We start from the raw sequence: 21,547 nt of genomic DNA, 5'->3' as shown, positions 1-21,547 counted from the left end.
AAATCAAGGAAGACACTTCAGGATCAACCAAAGTTTAGCAACCTCACTTTCCAACACCCAATCCTATTTGTTCCTTTAGCTTGTATCTTGTTTTTTTCTTAATGGGATAAGAAGGTGAGAAATATCCTGGCAGCATCTCAAACTGCAACCATCTCAGAAAGGTGTGCTAGATACTAGCACATTCCAGCTAGCAGAGGACTTGGCTGTAGACTGAAGCTCGTGAAGTTGGCAAAAAAGGGTGTATAATTAATAATAATAATAATAATAATAATAATAATAATAATAAATTTATTATTTATACCCCGGCCCATCTGGCCGGGTTCCCCCAGCCACTCTGGGCGGCTTCCAACAAAACATTAAAATACAGAAATCTATCAAATATTAAAAGCTTCCCTAAACAGGGCTGCCTTAAGATGCCTTCTAATTGTTGTTCTCTTTGACCTCTGGTGGGAGGGCATTCCACAGGGTGGGTGCCACTACCAAAAAGGCCCTCTGCCTGGTTCCCTGTAACTTGGCTTCTCGTAGCGAGGGAACCGCCAGAAGGCCCTCGGCGCTGGACCTCAGTGTCCGGGCAGAACGATGGGGGAGGAGACGCTCCTTCAGGTATATGGCTGGAGCTGAAAAATCCAAGGGAGAATAATGGCCAATTTAGACTTTGCCCAGTGCTCTCCAGGCCATACTACAGCTAGAGTGGGGAATATGTTGTTGGGCTACAATTCCCATCATTCTTAACCATTGGCCATACAGGCTGAGGTTGATAGGAGTTGGGGTCAGACACCTGAAAGGCTACAGACTCTTCATCCCTGCTGTAGAATTTAATGTCTAATAACTCAGGCAAAATGCCAAGCTAAAATCTGACCCCATCTTTCCAGCACGTCTCCTTCTACAGGGGAGAAAGGGTGAGGGGGGACTGAGCTCTAATCCTGCTGGAGACTGAGCAGAGCAGATCGTCTCCTTCTCCATCTCTTGTTTAAGGTGTTTGTGCCCTACTTTGCACTAGACCAGGCACCCCCAAACTCAGCCCTCCAGCTGTTTTGGGACTACAACTCCCATCATCCCTAGCTAACAGGACCAGTGGTCATGGAAGATGGGATTTTTAGTCCCAAAACAGCTTTTGGGGATGCCTGCACTAGAGCTTCCAATTTCTGGTTTCTAATAATAATAAAAAATTATATCCCGCCCATCTTGCTGGGATTCCCCAGCCACTCTGGGCGACTTACAACATATATAAAAACACAACAAAGCATCAAACATTAAAAAACAAAATATCCTATACGAGCAACAAACACATCAATAAATCAATACAAACCAATAACAACAACAACAATAACAATAGCAAATGCTTGAAACTGGGGTAGATCCACCAGCTTGCAAAGTTATCCATTTCAGGTGACAGGATTTACACCAACATTCTCCAGACCAACTGAGATCCATCTCTCCTTTCCAATAAAAATGATTAAGATCTCTATTTATCTGAAAAACATTTAACATTAGAAGGAGAGCAATTATTCTTCCCCTCCCCTTCTGCTCATGCCAAATAAATTGCCTTCCTTTGTAAGGAAATGCCATGCGTGCTTTTAAAGACAGGCATGGAATAAGTCAACGAAATACAACAACAACAACAACAAAATGGTATATTTATTGCAGCATTTTCCACATTGCCATCAAATCACCTCCTCAAAGTGTGGCTGATAACAGTTTCTTAAATGCTTTCAGGAAGCTATCTGCAGAATATAAAGCAGACCCAGCAGTAAAACTACGACTTCTTCTTTTTCTTTTTAAAAAAAAGGCATTTACATACATTTACTTAATAATTTACAATATTCATGGGTTGTATCCAAAGAAGTCATCCCATCATCACAAGGACTTCCACCTGTGCAATTGAATATCCTCCCCACCCTATCAAATTAGTTATGGGGTGTGTTTTTTTCCACAACCGTCCGGTGATATGGGGGCAGGGAGCACACAGGAGAGGAAGGGTTGTCCTGTTGCACAAACAGACATCCTTGCACTAACAGGAGAGCCTCATTGGTTAAAACCTCATTTTTTTCCCAGGTAATTTGTATTTTGGGGGGGAGCGAAGGAGAGAAGCGTAATTTCTCTAGATCAAATGCCCTACAATCTTTCCTTGGCAAAGAGACAAATTATCCATCCATGAATGTGGAGGAGAAGGGTATAAAAACATGGAAAAGTATTGCAGAATTGATTTCAATAAATTAATTTGTAAACAAAAGCACCACGTCCCATGAATTCCTTGCAGTCCATTCACCTTTGTGGCATTCAAAAGCTAAAGATGAAATGAAAAGTCCCTTCCGCCGTAGAAGGAGGGGAGATTGTAGGCAGCCACGAGCCCGTGCTGAGAGAATGGCTGCCATTCTCCCAGCCCATTGGCTGGCTCCCAGACACGGCGCTCCCTTGGCATATCCAATCAGGATGCTCCAAGGGGGTGTGGCTCGCTGATTTAAGTGAGCGCGCAGCTGGGATTCAGCCTCTCTTTCCAGACCCCCAGCCGATGAAATAAAATAGACATCTAGGCTAACTGCTCTTTTATCCAGATTTTGGTTTTGGTTTTTGTTTTTTACTGAGGAATCAAATAGTTCTGCTGTCAGTTCTTTCATATTTGATCCTCGCATGGCCTTGAGAACTTTAAAATTTCTTTGGACTAACGCAAATCTGCTCCTAAATCTTATTTTTACAAGTTTTGAGGTTGGTGTTTTATACTGGCAGAAGACAGCTAGTGAGTGGGGAGAAGGGAATAAGAGCGAAATGTTGCATGCTGTCAACTACTTCCGAGAATCTGTAATAAGTTCAATAGACCTTGAAAACAATTCCGGGATTCCTGATCATCCTGGGCTGTGAAATGTAATCCACAGGATAATTCTGAGAGCAGAGGATGAGTCGTCAGATCTTAAAATTTGGACTACAAGAAGGCTACGGCATCTCTTAGGTTACCTCAACAATGAACTGATTCACGGAGTTCCTCTCAAAGAACATTCTTCGCTCCCTTTTGTTTTGGCACAAGGATTTCTGGCTAGTGCAAACCCCATCAGCTCCATACAGGACAATGAAGACGTCCGCATCAGTCCCAGCTCCAAAAATATCAGTTGTGTAAACAGTGACCTCATAGGGAACAACTGGACCAGGTGAGGAAGAAGATAAACAGCAGGCAAAATCAGTTGTCGTTAAATGTATGACCCACTCTTCACCAGCAGGTCCCAGAATTTAAAAAAAATCCTCTTTTTTATGTTTAATGCATTTTATTGGGACACGGGTGGATCTGTGGTCTAAACCACAGAGCCTAGGGCTTGCCAATCAGAAGGTCAGCGGTTCAAATCCCCGCGACGGAGTGAGCTCCTGTTGCTTGGTCCCAGCCAACCTAGCAGTTCAAAAGCACGTCAAAGTGCAAGTAGATAAATAGGTACCACTCCAGTGGGAAGGTAAACAGCGTTTCTGTGCGCTGCTCTGGTTCGCCAGAAGCAGCTTAGTCATGCTGGCCACATGACCCGGACGCTGTACACCGGCTCCCTTGGCCAATAAAGCAAGATGAGCACCGCAACCCCAGAGTCGTCCACGACAGGACCTAATGGTCAGGTAAAGGGACCCCTGACCATTAGCTACCTTTAACTTTATTGTAATATTTAATTTATTGTTTTATCTATAATTTTACTTGTACACTGCTACGAAAGCCTTTTTATTGTGGTTTATAAATTTTTCAGATAAATGAATTTTTGCATATCAAAATGTACTTTGTCTTTCTGCCGATGTCCGTTTTTAAACCTCTCTCTTCTAACACTGTGGTCTTCTGCATGTCTTTTTTTATGAAATCATTTTTATTTGATTTTACAAATATAAAATTGTAACAATCCAAATGCTTATCCATATATAGAGATTACTCTGAATCTCAAGACTCCCCCCCCCCGCATGGGTCCTATTGTTAACATTTACAACTGCATATTATTCTGCAATCTATATTTTATATCGATCTATATTGACCGTAATATTTGTTACATTACAAATGAGATTAAAATCCTGCCAGTGTTTTCATCTGCTTGCAATGGTCTCTTAAATAAATTATAAATTTTCCCCATTCTTTTTTAAAGTTTTTGTCCTCTTTGTTCCTGAGCTTTCCAGACAGCTTTGCCATTTCTACATAGTCCATCAGCTTAGCTTGCCATTCCTCCCTGGTAGGGCAGAATTAGAAACTCTTAAAACATGACATTCCCAATAATAGGGTGGGTCCTGAAAACACACCTCTCGTGCCTCAAAGACAAGAGTGAAGAGGTATATTGTGGATAAGCCAGACACACCTCTGTAGGGGCATAAAGGTAAAGGTAAAGGCACCCCTGACCATTAGGTCCAGTCGTGACCGACTCTGGGGTTGCGGCACTCATCTCACATTATTAGCCGAGGGAGCCGGCATATAGCTTCCAGGTCATGTGGCCAGCATGACTAAGCCGCTTCTGGAGAACCACATGGAAACGGCATTTACCTTCCCGCTGTAGTGGTACCTATTTATCTACTTGCACTTTGATGTGCTTTCGAACTGCTAGGTGAACAGGAGTTGGGACCAAACAACGGGAGCTCGCCCCGTCGCAGGGATTCAAACCGCCGACCTTCTGATTGGCAAGCCCTTCCTGTAGGGACATAATTCCACACAATTAAAAAAAAGAACTCATTTAAAAACACACCAAATACTCTGGAAGCAACACTACTCACATGGGACATATGTCCTGGTCTGTAGGGTTGCAGGGAAGAGAACTCTTTCAATGGCTCCATCGTCTTCTGATTTATCCAGCCAACGGCCACAAGGGAACACAAGACACAGCCCCAGGCATGGGGCATCCACTTCTACCCATTCCAAGAACCAACCTTGAGCTTTACCTGCAGAGAAACAAGAGACAGAATTCCAGGTGGGGTCTGATCACACGGTATTTTTACCGCCCTTGATCTGTGCATTATACTTCTCTTGATGTAGCCTAGAAAACGGCATAATCATTATTATTATTATTATTATTATTATTATTATTATTATTATTATTATTTTATTATTGTTGTTGTTGCATTACACTGTTGACTCATGTTAAGCTTGTGGTCTACGATGACTCCTAGATCCTTTCCACATGTATGACTGGCAAGGCAGGTATCCCCCTTGCTTCACTTGCCTGTGGAGCAACCTGGGAATCAGGGAAATATTCCTAAGTTTAAAGAGCTCTATGCTGTTAGGAAAACATTCTTTAAGAAACAGATAAAAGTTCCTGGAAGCTTTAAAGAGGGTTCCAGAATTTTATTTAGTGTGTAGGAGTGGCACTCTGGGCTTGATTGGTGTCAGCTGGAGGTGCAAATAAAGGGAGGAAGTTGCAAGCTGCAATTTCCACACGAGGAAGCACACACACACACACACACTGTCAGCATGCACAACAAGGTTGGAAGTAAGGCAATGTGTGGTGCTGATACTGTGAGTTTTGCTGTGTGAGGATTGTTAATTACTGGACTGAGATTATACCATGCTGCAGAGATTGAGAGGGATTGTAAATACCGTGTTTCTCCTAAAATAAGACACAGTCTTATATTTATTTTGCCTATGGCTTATTTTCGGGGGGGGGGGTCTCTTCTCTTTTTATTACCGGTAAGTACTGTATGGTACTCCTCCTGCCATGGCCGGCGTTGCTGCTGCTGGGTCCCGCTGGCTCGGGGCACGTGGCGCTGCCGGGCACCGACCCGGCAGGCGTCCTCCTCCTCCTGCCGGCTCCCGGAGGCCCAGGGTGCTCTGTTCAGTGCTGCTGGGCACTTTGTCGGCGCTTCAGCAGCAGGGTCCCGCTGGCTCAGGTCACTCAGAGGACTCGCTCCGTGCGGCGCCGACCTGGCAAGCATCTTCCTCTTCCTGCCGCGGCTCAGCGCTCGGAACTGGCTGCTGCTGCTGAAGCTCCCGACAAAGCGCCCAGCAGCACGTGCCGCGTGGAGCCCCGAGCCAGCGGGACCCAACTGAAGCGCCGACAAAGCACCCAGCAGCGCCATGCAGAGCACCCCGAGCCACAGGATGAGGAGGAGGATTCAAAGTGCTACAGAGCACTGCTGGGTCCCGCTGGCTCGGGGTGCTCTGCGTGGTGATGTTGGGCGCTTTGTCGACGCTTCAGCGGGGCGCGCTGCTGGGTCCCGCTGGCTCGGAGCTCCACGTGACGCGCGCTACTGGGTGTTTTGGCAGGGCTGCATCTGTGGCAGCACCCGGTTCCGGGCCCCAACCCGACAGGCCTCTTCCTCTTCCTTGGCGCCCTCCAGAACTGCGCCTAGCACTACAGCTTATTTTCGGGGTGTGTCTTATATTTTTTCAACGCATGAAAATCCTGCCATGGCTTATTTTATAGGCACGTCTTATTTTATGAGAAACAGGGTAGCTTGTATATAACGGTAACAGAAATGCTTGTGCAAGCAATAAAGAAGCTCTTGACTGTGAATTTGAGTATGACTCCTGTTCTTGTCCTCTTCCTCCGGTGAAAACTCTGCTACAAACAGTGAGAAGTGGTTTTACCAAGGTGGCACCACACTAGCAGAGAAGCGCAGTGGAAATGTGTGGGCAGTAACCTCTAAAATATGCAAATTAGGAAAGGTGATGTGCCATTATATTTATGGCTGGAGGAAGCCCCCGTGATCATGGGATCGGTGCCCATCCTAGAAGTTGCCTCAGGGTCAAGTTGACCTGTGTCACCAATTAATTGAGTGCTAATTCTCTAAAGCTTGTTTGAGCAATTTTGTACACTCAAGCCAACATACCTGTGTTATCGTGGCCAATCTTAATTTTTTTTAGGTCTCCAAGGTCCACACATTCCACCGTGAACACGTCAATCTTTCCTCGCTCGAATTTGTTCTTGTTTGTCTTAGAAGCCTTCAGGCCAATCGTCCCTGTTTTGTTTTAATTCACAGAGGGAGGCGGAAAGGAAAGGATTATTATTATGATTTATTTAATTTATATACCGCCCTAAACTCGGAGGTCTCAGGGCGGTTCACAGAAAAGATCAACATAAAAACCACACTATGTTATAATCAAAACAAAAACAACAATGCAATAACACCCCTCCCCCAAAAAGAGCCACATTTTAAAAGGGCATAGGATGCTGGCACTAGCAGTTGATGTATCTGGGCATCTGCCAAAGCACTGGCCACTGGGGGCCCTATTGAGTCAAATGAACTTTCTTCTCTCACTCAGCACCATCTGCCATTAACTGCCCTGTGGGAAAGATCCTGATAATTTGTTGTATGCTTCATTGTTTATTTATTTTATTTTTAATCTTGTGAACCACCCTCAGATCTTCGGATGATGGGTGGTTTATAAATTTATTATTATTATTATCATTATTATTAAGTGTTTGTGTGTATGTTTAAATGTATTTGGATGTTTCTTGAAAATTTTCTTGGGAGGATTTGTATCCTGAAAGGCAAATTTGGATGAATAAATTGTTTGGAGGTAAAATCATTCCTCGCCCCATTATTTTTACATAACAAAATTTTATGCACCACTTGATCAGAAGAGAAACCTCTAAGCGATTTACAAAAATATAAAATCAAACATTAACATTATTGATTAAAAGAACAGTTAGAACAGCTGCGACAGAAGGATGCCAACAAAAGAACAGGTGTTTTAAAACATGCAAAAGATAATTAAAGTCGACAGTAGCTAAAAAGGAAATAAATGGTATGTCAACATTCTACATGTCTGCATAGACTTGCCTAAGCAAAAATGTTTTCAAGAGATGCCGAAAAGAGTACAGCGAACACACCTGCCTGGTGTCAATACCTGCACCTATTCTGACCAATCATAGGACTGGAGGTCTTGACAGAGGCACTTGTTGAAATACTTGATACAATTACACTACTGCTAGCAAGTACAGTCACTGCAATTCGTAGGTCATTCCCTTTGTCTGGGGTTGAAAGATTTTCACATCTGTTGATTAAATAAAAAAAACTATCCACAGAAATGATAAGAATCATGCTTTAAAATGAAACCTGTGAAAGTGGAATTTGACTGGAATTCTTGCCATGTTCAAATATATAAAAAGATGTCATATAGAGGAGGGAGAAAGGTTGTTTTCTGCTGCTCCAGAGAAGCGGACATGGAGCAATGGATTCAAACTACAAGAAAGAAGATTCCACCTAAACATTAGGAAGAACTTCCTGACAGTAAGAGCTGTTCGGCAGTGGAATTTGCTACCAAGGAGTGTGGTGGAGTCTCCTTCTTTGGAGGTCTTCAAGCAGAGGCTTGACAGGCATATGTCAAGAATGCTTTGATGGTGTTTCCTGCTTGGCAGGGGGGTTGGACTGGATGGCCCTTGGGGTCTCTTCCAACTCTATGATTCTATGACTGATCTGTCCATCCCTAATTCAGTCAGATCTGGTGCATTTCAGAACAAAAGGAATCTCAAAAGGCTCCAGGTGAAGACCCAAAGAAGGCCTGGACACACACAACAGCTCAAAAGAAGTTTCTACTTCATCTATCCATGGCAAGAAAATAAATTCCAATCTGATTTGGCTGCCCGAATGAGAAAACATTTTTGCCATGAGACGATGAAAAGGTATTTGCTGGAAGAGTAGCTAAGCCTTCCATGCCAGTTCTCTTGAGCCCTGGCAGTCAATTATATGAGTGGCAACCAGTACCCCACCATCTTGCCCTGGGGCTGGGCTTTTTGCTCCCACCTGTATCATCTTTGGTGCCATAAAGGACGATGAAGACATTGGCGTCCGTCCCACCACGTTTCTTGTCCCCAGTTTTCACAGTCACGGTAAACGTAGTGGATTGAGCTGTCGAGAAGAAAAATATCCATTGGGAAGGGCTGACTTCCGAGCTATGATGAATTTCATGCCCTCTCTTACCCCATCATACGCAGGGCTATTTGTATGGCGTGAGTTAGCCTTTGAATAGAAGTGATCCAAGACCCACAGTCGAGTCATACTTCTAGGACAGGGACAGGGGACCCTTTTCTTACCTTCCAAGTCCCGGACTGCAGAATCCGGGACCAGCAGCCGTGTGACACCGGAAGTTGCGTCGACGTAGCTTCCGGTGGCACTTTGCCCTTCTATGGGCACCAAAAATGGCCACCGCCAGCTTCAAAAGTAGCTTCTACGCATGACCGGAAGTGCGTCGACGCAACTTCCGGTGTCGGGCCGCCCATCTATGGGCACCAAAATGGCCGCCGCCGACACCGGAAGTCGCGTCTACGCACTTCCGGTCATGCGTAGATGCGACTTTTGAAGCTGGCGGTGGTCATTTTTTGTGCCCCTAGAAGGGCAAATCAGAAAGGAAAAAAATGGCTGCCGGCAGGAGAAAATAACGGAGAAAAACGGGAGACGAAGTGATACGGGGGACCACCGGGAAAAGGTAAGTAAAAACGGGGGTTTCCCGGGGAAAACGGGAGACTTGGCAGCTATGGACCTTTTTCACTCCGAGGGCCACATTCCCCTCTGTACAACCTGTTGGGGGCCACATGCCAATGGTGGGCGGGGCAAGAGGCAAAAGTGGGCTAAACAATGTATGTTTACATTAGTAATTTTTTAAAAAATATTCATATGTTGCCCATCTGACTGGGCAGCCTCAGTCACTCTGGGAGGCTTCCGACAAAATATTTAAAACACAAGAAAACATCAACTATTAAAAATTTGCCTTCAGATGTCTTCATTTGTCCAGTCAGCTAGTTTTTAAGCACACACAATTCTGTTGTCTATCCAAGGAAGGAAGAGGCGTTCAAGCAGAGTTCAAGGACTCATTCCAGCCAAGCAAAAACACTCGAGGAGGATGCAACGCCTCTCCTCATTTCTGGTGTTATTAAAAGTGTTTGCTTTCATCCTCAGCCTTTGTGACGTAGAAGCAATTTTAAAGAGCTGGTGGCAAACCTTTCTGTTCCAGGCCGAGTGTCGCAAGAGACCCAGAATCGTCGGTGTCCTTCAGCACAAAGGCTTCGTCCACTGGGACCAGCTCTCTGGCAACCTGACCATCATCTTCTTCCACTGCCAGCCACCTCTGGCATGGGAAATAATAACTGCAAGAACAGCACAGTTTAGCAACCTCCCCTTGGCCACCTCCAGATTGAGATCCAACTCTAAAGGCCTACGCAATATGCTAGCTCCATCTCCAATGCTCCTAATGGCAGGTGCCCCCCCCACCTTCTATTTTAGCAGAAGTTGCCAGAATGGGGGGGCAGTGAGGGGGGCTTTCATAGTCCACACCTGCAATTTGCCTAGGGGGGGGGGAACCCCTCATAGTCTTCAATTATTTCCTCCCCCCTTATGTAAATTGCAGACAGGATTTCAGAGTGGCAAATGCTTAAAGCCATTTTATTAACCTTCATGCTAGGATCCAGTTCCAACAATTTGTGATCAATCCACCCTGTTCCCTCTGCCCTTAAAAGTAAAGATTCGTAGCTAATTATGTATTGTCCAGCTTGGCCTTAAAGGGGCAGGTCAGTAGGACAGTAGACCAAGAAAATGTAGAACTGTAGAGCTGGAAGGCACCCCAAGGGTCATCAACTCCAACCCCCTGCAATGAAGGAATCATTTGCCCAACGTAGGGCTTCAATAGTATACAGTTAAACCAAGTTATTTTAAAAATTCCTTCAGTAGCACCTTAAAGACCAACTAAGTTTATATTTTGGTATGAGCTTTCGTGTGCATGCACACTTCTTCAGATACATGCACACGAAAGCTCATACCAAAATATAAACTTAGTTGGTCTTTAAGGTGCTACTGAAGGAATTTTTTTATTTTGCTTCGACTCAGACCAACACGGCTACCTACCTGTAACTACAAGTTATTTTACTTCCTGTTAGAGCTTCTTTTATTTGTTCTTTGCTCCTCATTTTCCCCACCCATTCCTTTATTTTAAACATTTTCTTCTCTTTCGCTTCTTTTTCAATTTCCTTTTTTAAAATTTACTGGGAAGTCTTCTATCATCACCACCAGAGTTAGTATCAGTTTTCCTTTATATATCACCCATATCTCAATGATGATTTTTAATAAGCGATTTTCAATATTCTGCCACCATTGCCTATTTGGTTTGATAAAAAAAACCATATCCACTAACTTTTCCCTCTTTTCCCGTCATTCTAACTCTCCTTGTTCTGTTATTCAGTCTATGATATATCTTAACCGATTTGCTATATAATATAACTTTAGGTTGGGGATACCCAGTCCACCTGTTTTGGGGGGGTTTATACCATCTTCTTTTATTAATTCTAGGTTTCTTTATCCCCATTACAAAATTTATTAATCCCACTTTGCCAAACCTTTATCTCTGTCTCCGATATCTTAATTGGTAACTTTCTAAACAAAAACAAAATATTCTAGACAAAATTTTCATTTTCATTATCTCTACTCTTCCAAACCACGAAAGCTTAATTTTCTTATATTCCTCCTGTTTTTCCTTCAAATCTTTGCCTATGACAGTATTACCTTAAGTATCCAGGAAATCTTAGCTATGCAGCTTTTGTTGTTGTTGATAATCTTAAGCATTTTAGAATACTGTATTACAGCGGTACCTTGGTTCTCGAACGGCTTAGTTGTCAAACAAATTGGCTCCCAAATGCCAAGAACCTGGAAGTAAGTGTTCCGGTTTTCTAACATTTTTCGGAAGTCGAACAAACTTCTGGAACGGATTAAGTTCAAGAACCAAGGTACCACTATATAACATTAATAAATGCCCTCATATTGAAAGCTCTGGCCAGCAGTTAGCTTTCTTGTATAGCCATTTTGAGAAAGGAGGTTGGCTGGTTTCCAACTCCACACTACCTGATCTCACCTGCAAGCATGTATCATTCTTGCAGATGCTGTTTTACCAAACCTCTTTTGACCCTGGGTTTTGGGGGAAGGCAAATGGGACCCGTCAGGAGGTTAGATTTTGTATAGGGGCATCCCAGAACAAAGGCAACCCAGTCTTGTACTGAAAATCTCTGGGGGAGGGAGTGGACTCTTCAGACTGCAGTCCCATATCCACTTACTTGGTAGTAACTCCCATTGAATTCATCAAGGTTTGGTATAAATGTTAAGGGCTACATTGTAGAACACCCAAGCAAAAGAGGACCCTATTGTTGAAATTCCCATTTAGGTTGTTCTGTGTAGTGTTTATCTTAACAACATCTCCATGCCTTGCTTCACTTATACAATCCTTGGGCACTTTAGTTATATATACAACCAGAATTGCAAATTGATTTCAATTGGCCTGTGAATTATCTGGTCAGGACCCAGAATGTTGCCTTAGCTGAGGGATAGCCATCGATCTGCTCACGTGATGTCCTCGTTGGTGTCAATGACCTCTATCCTCTCCAGGAACCAAGCGGGATTGCTTCCGGTGTTATCGTGGCGGATGCGTACCTTCTTGAGCTCTCCCAGATCAATGGCTGGAACAGTGAATACATCCACCTGCAAAGCAGCAAGAGATAGAGAGCCCCCTGCAGTTCTGTATGCCCCCCCAAAGGGATTTGTGCCTTGAGAGCTGGGCATTTTCCCATCTCAAATGTTCTTCGCAGGACAGTCCTATACATATCTACCAAGAAGTAAGTTCCATTGGCATCAACAGGGCTTACTCCCAGGTATGTGGGTATAGGACTTCAGCCTTGCAGAGCAATCCTATAGTCTTATGGGAAAGACAGGAGCTCAGGGGTAGAGTGGCTGGGGAAACCCAGCCAGATGGGCTGGGTATAAATAAATTATTGTTATTATCATTATTATTTTTATTACAATAATAATATTCTAATAGTCCCAGGAAGTCCCAGGTTCAAGCATCTCCAAAAAGGATTGAAACTTCAAAGAGGTGCTACCAGTCAGTTTAGACCAGGCATACCCAAACTTCGGCCCTCCAGATGTTTTTCTTAGAATTTTGAAGTGCCAGGCATAGCTCTAGTGGCTTTAGCCCAAACGTAGCAGAGTTTTCCTGCACAGCGCAGAAGCTAGTTGAGGTGGAAATGACTAGTCGGCTAGACGCAGAATAACTATTTACAGGATTTATTAAAAGAAAATAAAACCAGCAGAGTTTCTGCATACAAAGCAAAGCAAAATAAATCCTCTCTGTCTCTCTCTCTCCAACCATACGCAGCACTCCTACTCCTAACACCCAACAAGAAACAACTGTGCTAGCATTCCTAGATAACAGAGTTCAGTGCTGGTCATTAACCAATCAGAGAGTAGTTTCTAGGCCAGGCTGACCTTGGCTTTCTGCCAAGAGTAAATTGACACTGCCTTGAGTTAATTGTATGAAGCAAGAATCTGTAAGTTTCCCAGGAGAACCAATTAACAGAAACTGAACAGTTTTGGACTACAATTCCCATCTTCCCCGACCACTGGTCCTGTTAGCTAGGGATCATGGGAGTTGTAGGCCAAAACATCTGGAGGGCCGCAGTTTGGGGATGCCTGGTTTAGACAATAATGAGCTAGATGGATCACTGGTCTCATTTGCTATAAGGCATTAGGTTTTGCTAGTGCCTATTCAAAGTGAGTGAGTAATTTATTATTATTATTATTATTATTATTATTATTATTATTATTATTATTATTATTATTATACCACCCTTCATCACAAGACTTCAGGACAGTTCACAGGATAAAAGTACCAAAGGGGGAAAAACCAAAGAAATGGTTAAAACAAAACAATCACACACACACACACCCCACATAAACATTTAAAAGGCTGCGGAATTTTAATCAGCCTTATAAAACGAAACAAAAATTACAAACCTCTCAGTTTAAGGCTTCACATCTGTAGTCAAAATGTTGCCCCCAACTCTGTTTGTTTAATGGTCTAATGCAAGGGCCCAACAGATAAACCGGATGCAGTGTTAAAGGCACCGCCCCTTTTCAAAAATACAAATAGCAGCTGATGGAGGAAAATGATAATTATCAGGGTCGCAGGAGGAGGGGACAGAGGAGTTTAACTAGTTTCTTTCCCTGCTGAGATCCTATGGGGGGGGGCTGCTCCCTGAAAGCTGCTATTTGTACAGGGAAGAAAGTTCTCATGGGGAACAAATCTGTAGAAGCTGTAAATCTGAAATATTCCTCTAGGCCTGTTGTTTGGTGATACGCTGTGATGGAGAAGAGTAGAATGTCGTGCTTGTTTGTCTTTTGGTTCTTTTCGGAGGGCTGGGTTAGCTAGGCATGTGGCCTACATCTAGGCACACAGTTATCATGCTCTTACCTGGTTCTTCTCAAACTTGTTCAGGTGATCTGAGCGCTTCAAGTGCCTCTCTCCGGTGTCTCCTCTTTCACCGTAGATGCTCAGGTAAACATTAGCATCCGTTCCGGCACCCCACACACCCCCAGTGATGACATTGACTTCATACAAGTTTGCTGGGGGAAGGAAGCCATAAATCTCTATTCAGATTCTGAGAGGACTCGTTGTTTCCCCTTCTGTAAACATGTTTTGCTTAGGCTTAGCTTCTGTTATTCACTGAAGAGTTCTGGTGAGTCCATAATAATAATAATAATAATAATAATAATAATAATAATAATAATAATTTCTTTATACCCCTCCCTTCTGGCTTGGTTTCCCCAGCCACTCTGGGCGGCTCCCAACCGAATATTAAAAACACAATACAGCATTAAACATTAAAAACTTCCCTAAACAGGGGGTTCCTCCAGGAGGGAGTTCTTCTCATCATAGGGTACCCACACCTACCAAGTATTGTGTTTGTTTTAGTGGGGTAGGAGAGCTGGGCGGGAAATTCTGCCAACCAATGTGGCCCTTTGGTCTCAGATGTCAGGAATGTGGCCCCCCAGAGTGCAGGGGAAGAGTTAGACTCAGAAATCGACCTAAGTGAATGAGGGAACGATGAGAGCTGGCTGACAGTCGAGAAAGGGCAGTTTGACCCTCCCCCTTCCCAAGGAAGACTCTGTTAGTTCTCAAGAAGAGGAAGAGTTGGAAGGCAGCCAGAGAATTGCTAGGCAATCAGCAGATAAGCAGAGGTCTGAGACTGTGTCAAGTGGAAGTGGAGAGGGTGGAGGCCAGCCTCTCAGTCCCCTTTCAAGGAGACTGGATTGTTGGATTTTTTGAATAGTAGTTACTTTAGAGCCGGTCTAATGTAAATACTGTCTGTTTAAGAGAAACAGGTGCCGGTGTTTCTGTTAATTGGTCTGCTTCTTGTATATAAGGCTCTGCCAGAAAGCCTTCTGTATCTCTTAGTTAGATCTTTCAGTTTGATTAATCTCTAAGTAGATCACTCTCTCAGTTGTTCTCAGTTTAAGAGATTCCTCAGTTGAATCTTAGTATGAGAGTTGCTTAGTTATAAAGCTAGTTTACTGTTAATTCTTGGGTAGCTTAATGGGAGTTATGTGGGAGTTTGTGAGAGGTTTGGAATGGGTTGAAGGTTGGAATGTTGCTAAGAGAGAAAGCATTTATCTTTAGTTTAAAGTCTCTTTAGAGTCAGTTTGTTTTTCAGTTAAAGAAACCCAACAGTTTGTATTTTCTTCTGTATGCTTTTACAAGCGTACAGCTAGTAAGGGGTTTCATTTAAGGGAGATAATTCCCTACGCTCTTGGTGGTGTTTTCTTAGCCAGGTCTACTTCTGACTGTGTATACTCTGCGTGAAGCGTACTTTAAAGGGCCGCTGTAAACTGGGATATATGATTTAGATTAAGCAAGTTTCAATACCCAGTTTTCTCCTATATTATTCTTATCATATATATATTATTTTCCAATATGGATAAGACCAGAGGGCAACCGAAGGGCAAGAGAGGAAAGGCGGGAGTTTGGCGTCCTTTCTGCTGTGGAAGCTGCAAAATTCCAGACTGACCAACTATCGTCAATGCGAGCAGGCGAGAAACAATGCTCTAGATGTGTCTTTTTGTAAATAAACGTAAATAAATGTACATAAAACTGCCGGAGAGTCATTGCTTCTTATTGGGGCTTGCTTGCCTCCCAGAGACCATTACACCAGATAGTACAAGGGTGCACAAGTCTAAAATGCCCAGGCTACAAATTTCCATGGCCCTCTAGCAGCTATGATGGCTCATTTACCAGAAGTAATGTATTTAGTGTTAACTCTGGAAGTGTATATACTTGAATCTGACAAAAATAAGCTTCCTAGAGCAAAATATAGATACAAAATATGCATGCGATTATGTCCTCCTCCTCCTCCTCCTCCTCCTCCTTTAATCCCCACAACAACCCTCTGAAGTACTGAGAGGTGGGGACAGGCCCAAGGTCACCCAGTGAGCTTTGGTGCCCAGTGCTGATTTGGTCTCCTAGGTCCTAGCCCAACACCCTAACCACTACACCATGCTGCCCTTGTCCAAGTTTCCTCCCCAATCACCTTGCCCAAGTCTCCCCCCCCCCCGGCTGCTTTTGCATTCCAGAGGAAAAGATATGGGGAATCAGCAGTGCTATTTCCTGAACTGGAAGGAGGCCTGACTAAAGTCCCTTCAAACTATCAGAAAGTTGGAGAACCCTGGACTCGTGTCTGCATGGCTCTCCACTTACTGGCCACCCTGCTCGCACAAGGTCCATACCTGCCAGAGCTGGATACAAGGAAATGCACTGGGAATTGTGCACACCAACAAAGGAAACTGCCTTATACTGCATCTAGCTCAGAATTGTTGGTACTGACATGCAGGATCTTTCAGTTAGGGATCTTTTCTATCCCTGCAACTGAGCTATGGCCCTTCGATCTCAGTTTACCTTCAATTTCATCTCCATCCTCTGGTATCAGTTCCACCACCAGCTCCTTGTCCTCTTCATCCCTGGCCAGCCATCGGTGGGCTTCAAACTCATAAACCTCCATAATATCTATCTCCTGAGGCTCCTCCTCTTCCTCCGCGTCTTCAGGGGACTTCTTCTTCTTCTTCTTTTTCTTCTTTTCCTCCCTTGTCGGCATCTTCTTAACCGTGACCGTTTCCAAGAACCAGCCATCCCCAATGCCACTCCCGTCGTGGCCAATTCGGATCTTGTAGACCTTGCCAACATCCGCAGCTTCTACCTTTAAGATGGTTAGTAAAATAATCTCTTAGCATTTCGACAGCATTTTACGGTGCTGAAAGCGTTTTGCACATGCTCTCTGTCATCCTTACAACAACCCTGTCAGATATTATTATCTCTATATTTCAGATCGATGGACAGAAGGGTGCTTTTTAAATTGTACTAATTTTGTTAAAGACAAGACTACTGAGCATAAATAACAAACACACAGGAGGAATAAATAAAATATAAAACAAATGATAGGGAGTGCTTGCAAAGACAGTTTTTTTAAGGGGGTTTCTTTTCTTTTCTTTCAATTTCAATAGCTTTCATTTAATGATTTTGCAGTTTGTGCAACAAAGCAAAAGACAAAAGAACACGCAACAAGAAATTATAATCTTTAACTAACCCATGGGTAAGTCATAGATATGTAAATCTTTTTGAAATGACCAAATAGTTGGTTTAACAAAATGAAGCCCAATGTAGAAGTTGGGAGAAGAGGTAAGGTACTGGGGAGAGTTACAAATATTTCCAAATTAAACCATAATGAACTGGGATTGGGGTTTCTGAAGACCCCTGTGGGCAAAAAAAGATAATAGAATCATAGATTTGGAAGGGGCCCCTAGGGTCATCAGTTCAACCCACTGCAATACAGGAGTCATAACTGGAGAATACTTGTGACATGAGATGATTGACAGGCAGGTGGCTCCACCAACCTGTCCAATGTGGGCTGCTAGAGGTCAGGAAGGTAATTTCTGGGTCTGTTGCCCAGATCCAGTTCCCCACCTCTGCCACAAGCTACTTATTTTGCACGGCCTAGTTTGGCTCTGCCAAGCAAGGCAAGGAGCAAGCCCCCAGGTATTCTGCTTCTGACCAGGAGAGAATCTCATTCACAGCTCCCAGGGCTGAGAGCTAAAGGTTCATATTTTCCGTTTCTCTGTGATCACGTCCCCAAGGCACATTTTGAACTTCATAACACATTGTGCAGGCGTGACCTCGGGGAAGCTAAAACTGAAGAAGGCTCGTCTATCTTCAAGCCTGGCAAAAAGATGCAATATCTAGACCCGCCACACTTTTGCTGGTGGAGAGGGAAAGCCCTCACCCCGGAGAAATCTATTTAGAGCCCCTTCTGCGGCTCAGCCCTACCTTGAAGGTTTCTGAAGCTCCTCTCTCGTAGTTGTTTGACCGGTTCCTCAGAATCAGGACCTCAGTTTTGCCCAGCTCACCATAAATCTGCATGAAGACGTTGGCATTCGTACCCGCATTCCTCACGTCGCCAGTCACTACACACACCTCGTAATTTATCACTATGTTTGAAGCAGACGGGGAGGAGAGATTATTGTGGGAACTAAGGCTGTTCTCTCCCCCCCCCATAGATTTTAGAGGATTAAATTAGAGGGTGAAATTAAATAAGATGGAACCTTAAAACGCAATTGTATGTAATTTGGAATACAGTCGTACCTTGGTTTTCGAACAGCTTAGTTCTCGAACGTTTTGGCTCCCGAACGCAGCACACCCAGAAGTGGGTGTTCCAGTTTGTGAACTATGTTTGGAAGTCCGACGGAGCTTCCGCAGCTTCCAATTCGCTGCAGGAGCTTCCTGCAGCCAATCAGAAGTTGTGCTTTGGTTTTCAAACGTTTTGGAAGTCGGGCGGACTTGCGGAACGGATTCCGTTCAACTTCCAAGGTACAACTGTATAAACATTGACATTGGGTGAGCTGGAAGTCACTAGCTTTGTTGAATTTGAATATAACTGTAGAGTAACAAATGGAACTTTCAATATGGAAAGGAGGAAAATATTCTTATGGGGGGGGTGATTTACTATGTGAAGAAGTAAGTACTTTCTTGTATCTGCCCTAAATCTTCTAACATCGCAGAGGACATCCCTCCCTTTCTTTCACTCCCTGAAAATGCTATCAATCATCATCACTAGAAAGGTGCCGCCAGTGCTTACGTCTCTCAATCGGGACGATCTCGCTGGGGTAGACCTCAATCTCTACTTTTCCATCGGCTTCGGTTTTGTCCAACCAACGGTTGCAAGGGAAGTTGTACTGCTTGCCGTGGACAGGAATTGAAATCTCAACACTGCCAAGGTGCCAGCCAGCCCGGAGTCCTACATTGTCGTGCCCGATGGAAATCCGCTTGATCTTTGGGAGGCAGAACGGAAAGAGTTTGAGTGCATCATGGAAATACCTATTGCTCTACCTCAATTGTCTTTGCTCTCTGCCTCAAAAGGGACTTCTGGATTCTGCTCTGTGCTATAGCAGCCAGACAGATACAACGTCTAGATTTGATGAGTTGCGCCCAACTAAGTTCCATATTGCAGTTAATGGAGCTAAGTTAGGCATGCCCATTGATTTTTATGTTTCTGCTCTGAGTAAGACTAACACTGGACACACACACACACACACACACACAGAAGACCCCCCCCCAAAAAAACTGGAGACCCGTCATTATTACTATCATCGTCATCCCAGCAGCCCTCAAAATGACTGAAGCCTGTTGAGTAGAGGCTAAATGAACTGGGCCTGCGCAACACTGACAGCACATCATATTAAGACTCCTACAGACTGCAGAGGTAGGGAAGAATCCTATGCACAACAAGGTGGTATAAAGCAAGCCAATATAAGTTAAGCTAGTGTAAAATTGCATCAGATCCAAAGCCCCTTCGGCAGCGGGGCTGCTGCTCCACCTAAGCATGGCAGAGAGAAAACAAGTCATAGAATTGTAGAATTGTAGAGTTGAAAGGAACCACAAGGGACATCTAGTCCACCCCCTGCAAATGCAGGAATCTTTTGCTCCATGTGGGGCTTGAACCCACGACCCCGAGTTTAAGAGTCTCATGCTCTACTGATTGAGATATCCTCCTAAAATAGCACTTTATGTTGGGGTGCTGGGTCACATCATAGAACTGAATGGGCTTATGGTCCACTATAAGTCCACCCATTTTGGTCCTCTTTCTGCCATGCCCCCACCATGACCTTTGGGGGGGGACTTACCCTGGCTTTGGCTCAGCCAGCTAAGGCTGAGCTGAGCTGAGCAAGATAAGCTTGAGCTATATTTGGCCAAGCTGGGATGGGGGACTTAATGTCAGCTGGCCAAGAAAGGAATCAGCTGGCTGAGCCAGTGATCTGCTGCATCCTAAGATGCTTATCCCAGTGGATCTTTCCATAGGATTGCCCCCTAAGTGGGTTCAAACCACCATGCTCCAATTTTTCCTCTTCCCCTGCCTTGACCCACTGTTTTCCTCAACATGGAGTCTGATAACGAGTTCTGGAGTCCTTGCTTACGGTACTATTTCTGATGTTTTCTTTGAGTCTAAAAAAGCTATTGCTGAACTGTGGGTTTCAGTTTAGAAAGCATGTGATGCCATAAAATATGATAAACTGCTAGGCAACCACACTCCATTTTTAAAGCCATTGTGACCTTAACAATTAAACCAGTCCTTTCTGCGGCTCAAAGCCATGTTTGCAGTTCGTTCTTACCTCCCCAATGTCCATTGTGTCAAGAGTGAAGATATCGATCCGTCCTCGTTCAAAGTAGTCCTCTAAGTCATTATCAGACACCAAAAGTGTCTCCTTTTTCGTGTCTGCTTTTTCACCGTAGAGCTTGATCAAAACCTTTGAATCTGAGCTGGCTCCAGGGACGTCCCCTGTTTTTATGCTGATGTGGTAACCGATATCTACAGAAATATTAGCATGAGCTAGGTATGAGACCTGATAACATATGGCAAAAACTCATCCCTCATCACTGGTGATCAAAAAAGAATAGGAAGGGAAAGAACAGAAGCTAGGAATTCATGTATGGTACTTCAGACCCTTTTAAGGACCAACTGAAATGGTCAGTGTCACCCATTCCTATACTTGACGGAGGAAAGATAAATAGACTTGAGCAGAAACAATGAGAAGATAAAACGAGTTAAAAGAATGCTTTCCATCTACTCCCGTCCCAATGAAGTAAAAACCAAACAGCCAGACATGAAATCCATTTGCAAACTCACTTTCCAGAATAGATGATCTCCCAGCTGGAACTAACTCTCGAATAATCATGCCATCATCCTCATTCTTGTCAAGCCATCTGGTCAGCAAATAAAAGTTTAAGTTACCTGCTATTAGCAGCCAAGCATCAGGGGGTTTATTAAAATCCAGGATGATACAGTGTATATACTGAAAAACAAACCCGTGGGCCTAGAGACCTTTTTATGGCAATCTGGAATAAAGAAACAGATTACAAGACACCTGGCAAAGAAGAAACAATATCCAATAATTCACAGAAGGGTAGGGTTGGAAGGGACCCCCAAGGGTCATCTAGTTAAAGAATTCCTGACAGGTAGCCACGCAGCTTCTGTTTGAAGACCTCTAATGAAGAAGAGCATCTCCTCTTGCAAGGTAAATGTATATATTTGTCATCTTTATTCCCTTTCTCAGTTGTGGATTTGAGATGCTTAAGGGGGGGGGCAGGGAACAAGAGCTGGGAAAGATGCTAATTTCTGGCAGGTAATGCCTTAAAGGTCATCAGCAAGATTGAAACCTTCTTCGTTTGGGGAGTTTGAAAAAATGCCCTCAAAGGGTACTACGTAAGAACATGTATAATTTCTGTTTTACCCCAACCTCTGACATGTTACAT

At 43.9% G+C, this 21,547-nt stretch overlaps 1 protein-coding gene across 1 annotated transcript in view; it reads right to left on the bottom strand.

The window, feature by feature from the left end:
• LOXHD1 (lipoxygenase homology PLAT domains 1) overlaps nt 1-21,547 on the bottom strand; it is a 146,513-nt gene that overhangs the window by 58,987 nt on the left and 65,979 nt on the right. The window contains exons 15-26 of the mRNA XM_088653195.1: nt 20,922-20,998; nt 20,407-20,603; nt 18,876-19,068; nt 18,068-18,228; nt 16,646-16,943; nt 14,168-14,319; nt 12,266-12,399; nt 9,880-10,025; nt 8,686-8,790; nt 6,769-6,897; nt 4,717-4,881; nt 2,953-3,134 (exon numbers count right to left, since the gene is read on the bottom strand). Coding sequence (XP_088509321.1) covers nt 2,953-3,134; nt 4,717-4,881; nt 6,769-6,897; nt 8,686-8,790; nt 9,880-10,025; nt 12,266-12,399; nt 14,168-14,319; nt 16,646-16,943; nt 18,068-18,228; nt 18,876-19,068; nt 20,407-20,603; nt 20,922-20,998 — 1,939 coding nt within the window. The remainder of the gene's footprint in view (nt 1-2,952; nt 3,135-4,716; nt 4,882-6,768; nt 6,898-8,685; nt 8,791-9,879; nt 10,026-12,265; nt 12,400-14,167; nt 14,320-16,645; nt 16,944-18,067; nt 18,229-18,875; nt 19,069-20,406; nt 20,604-20,921; nt 20,999-21,547) is intronic.

Source organism: Zootoca vivipara, chromosome 10, assembly GCF_965207765.1.
Source record: "Zootoca vivipara chromosome 10, rZooViv2.hap1.1, whole genome shotgun sequence".
Taxonomy (NCBI): Eukaryota; Metazoa; Chordata; class Lepidosauria; order Squamata; family Lacertidae; genus Zootoca; species Zootoca vivipara.
This window is presented reverse-complemented; position numbering and strand designations above follow the sequence as displayed.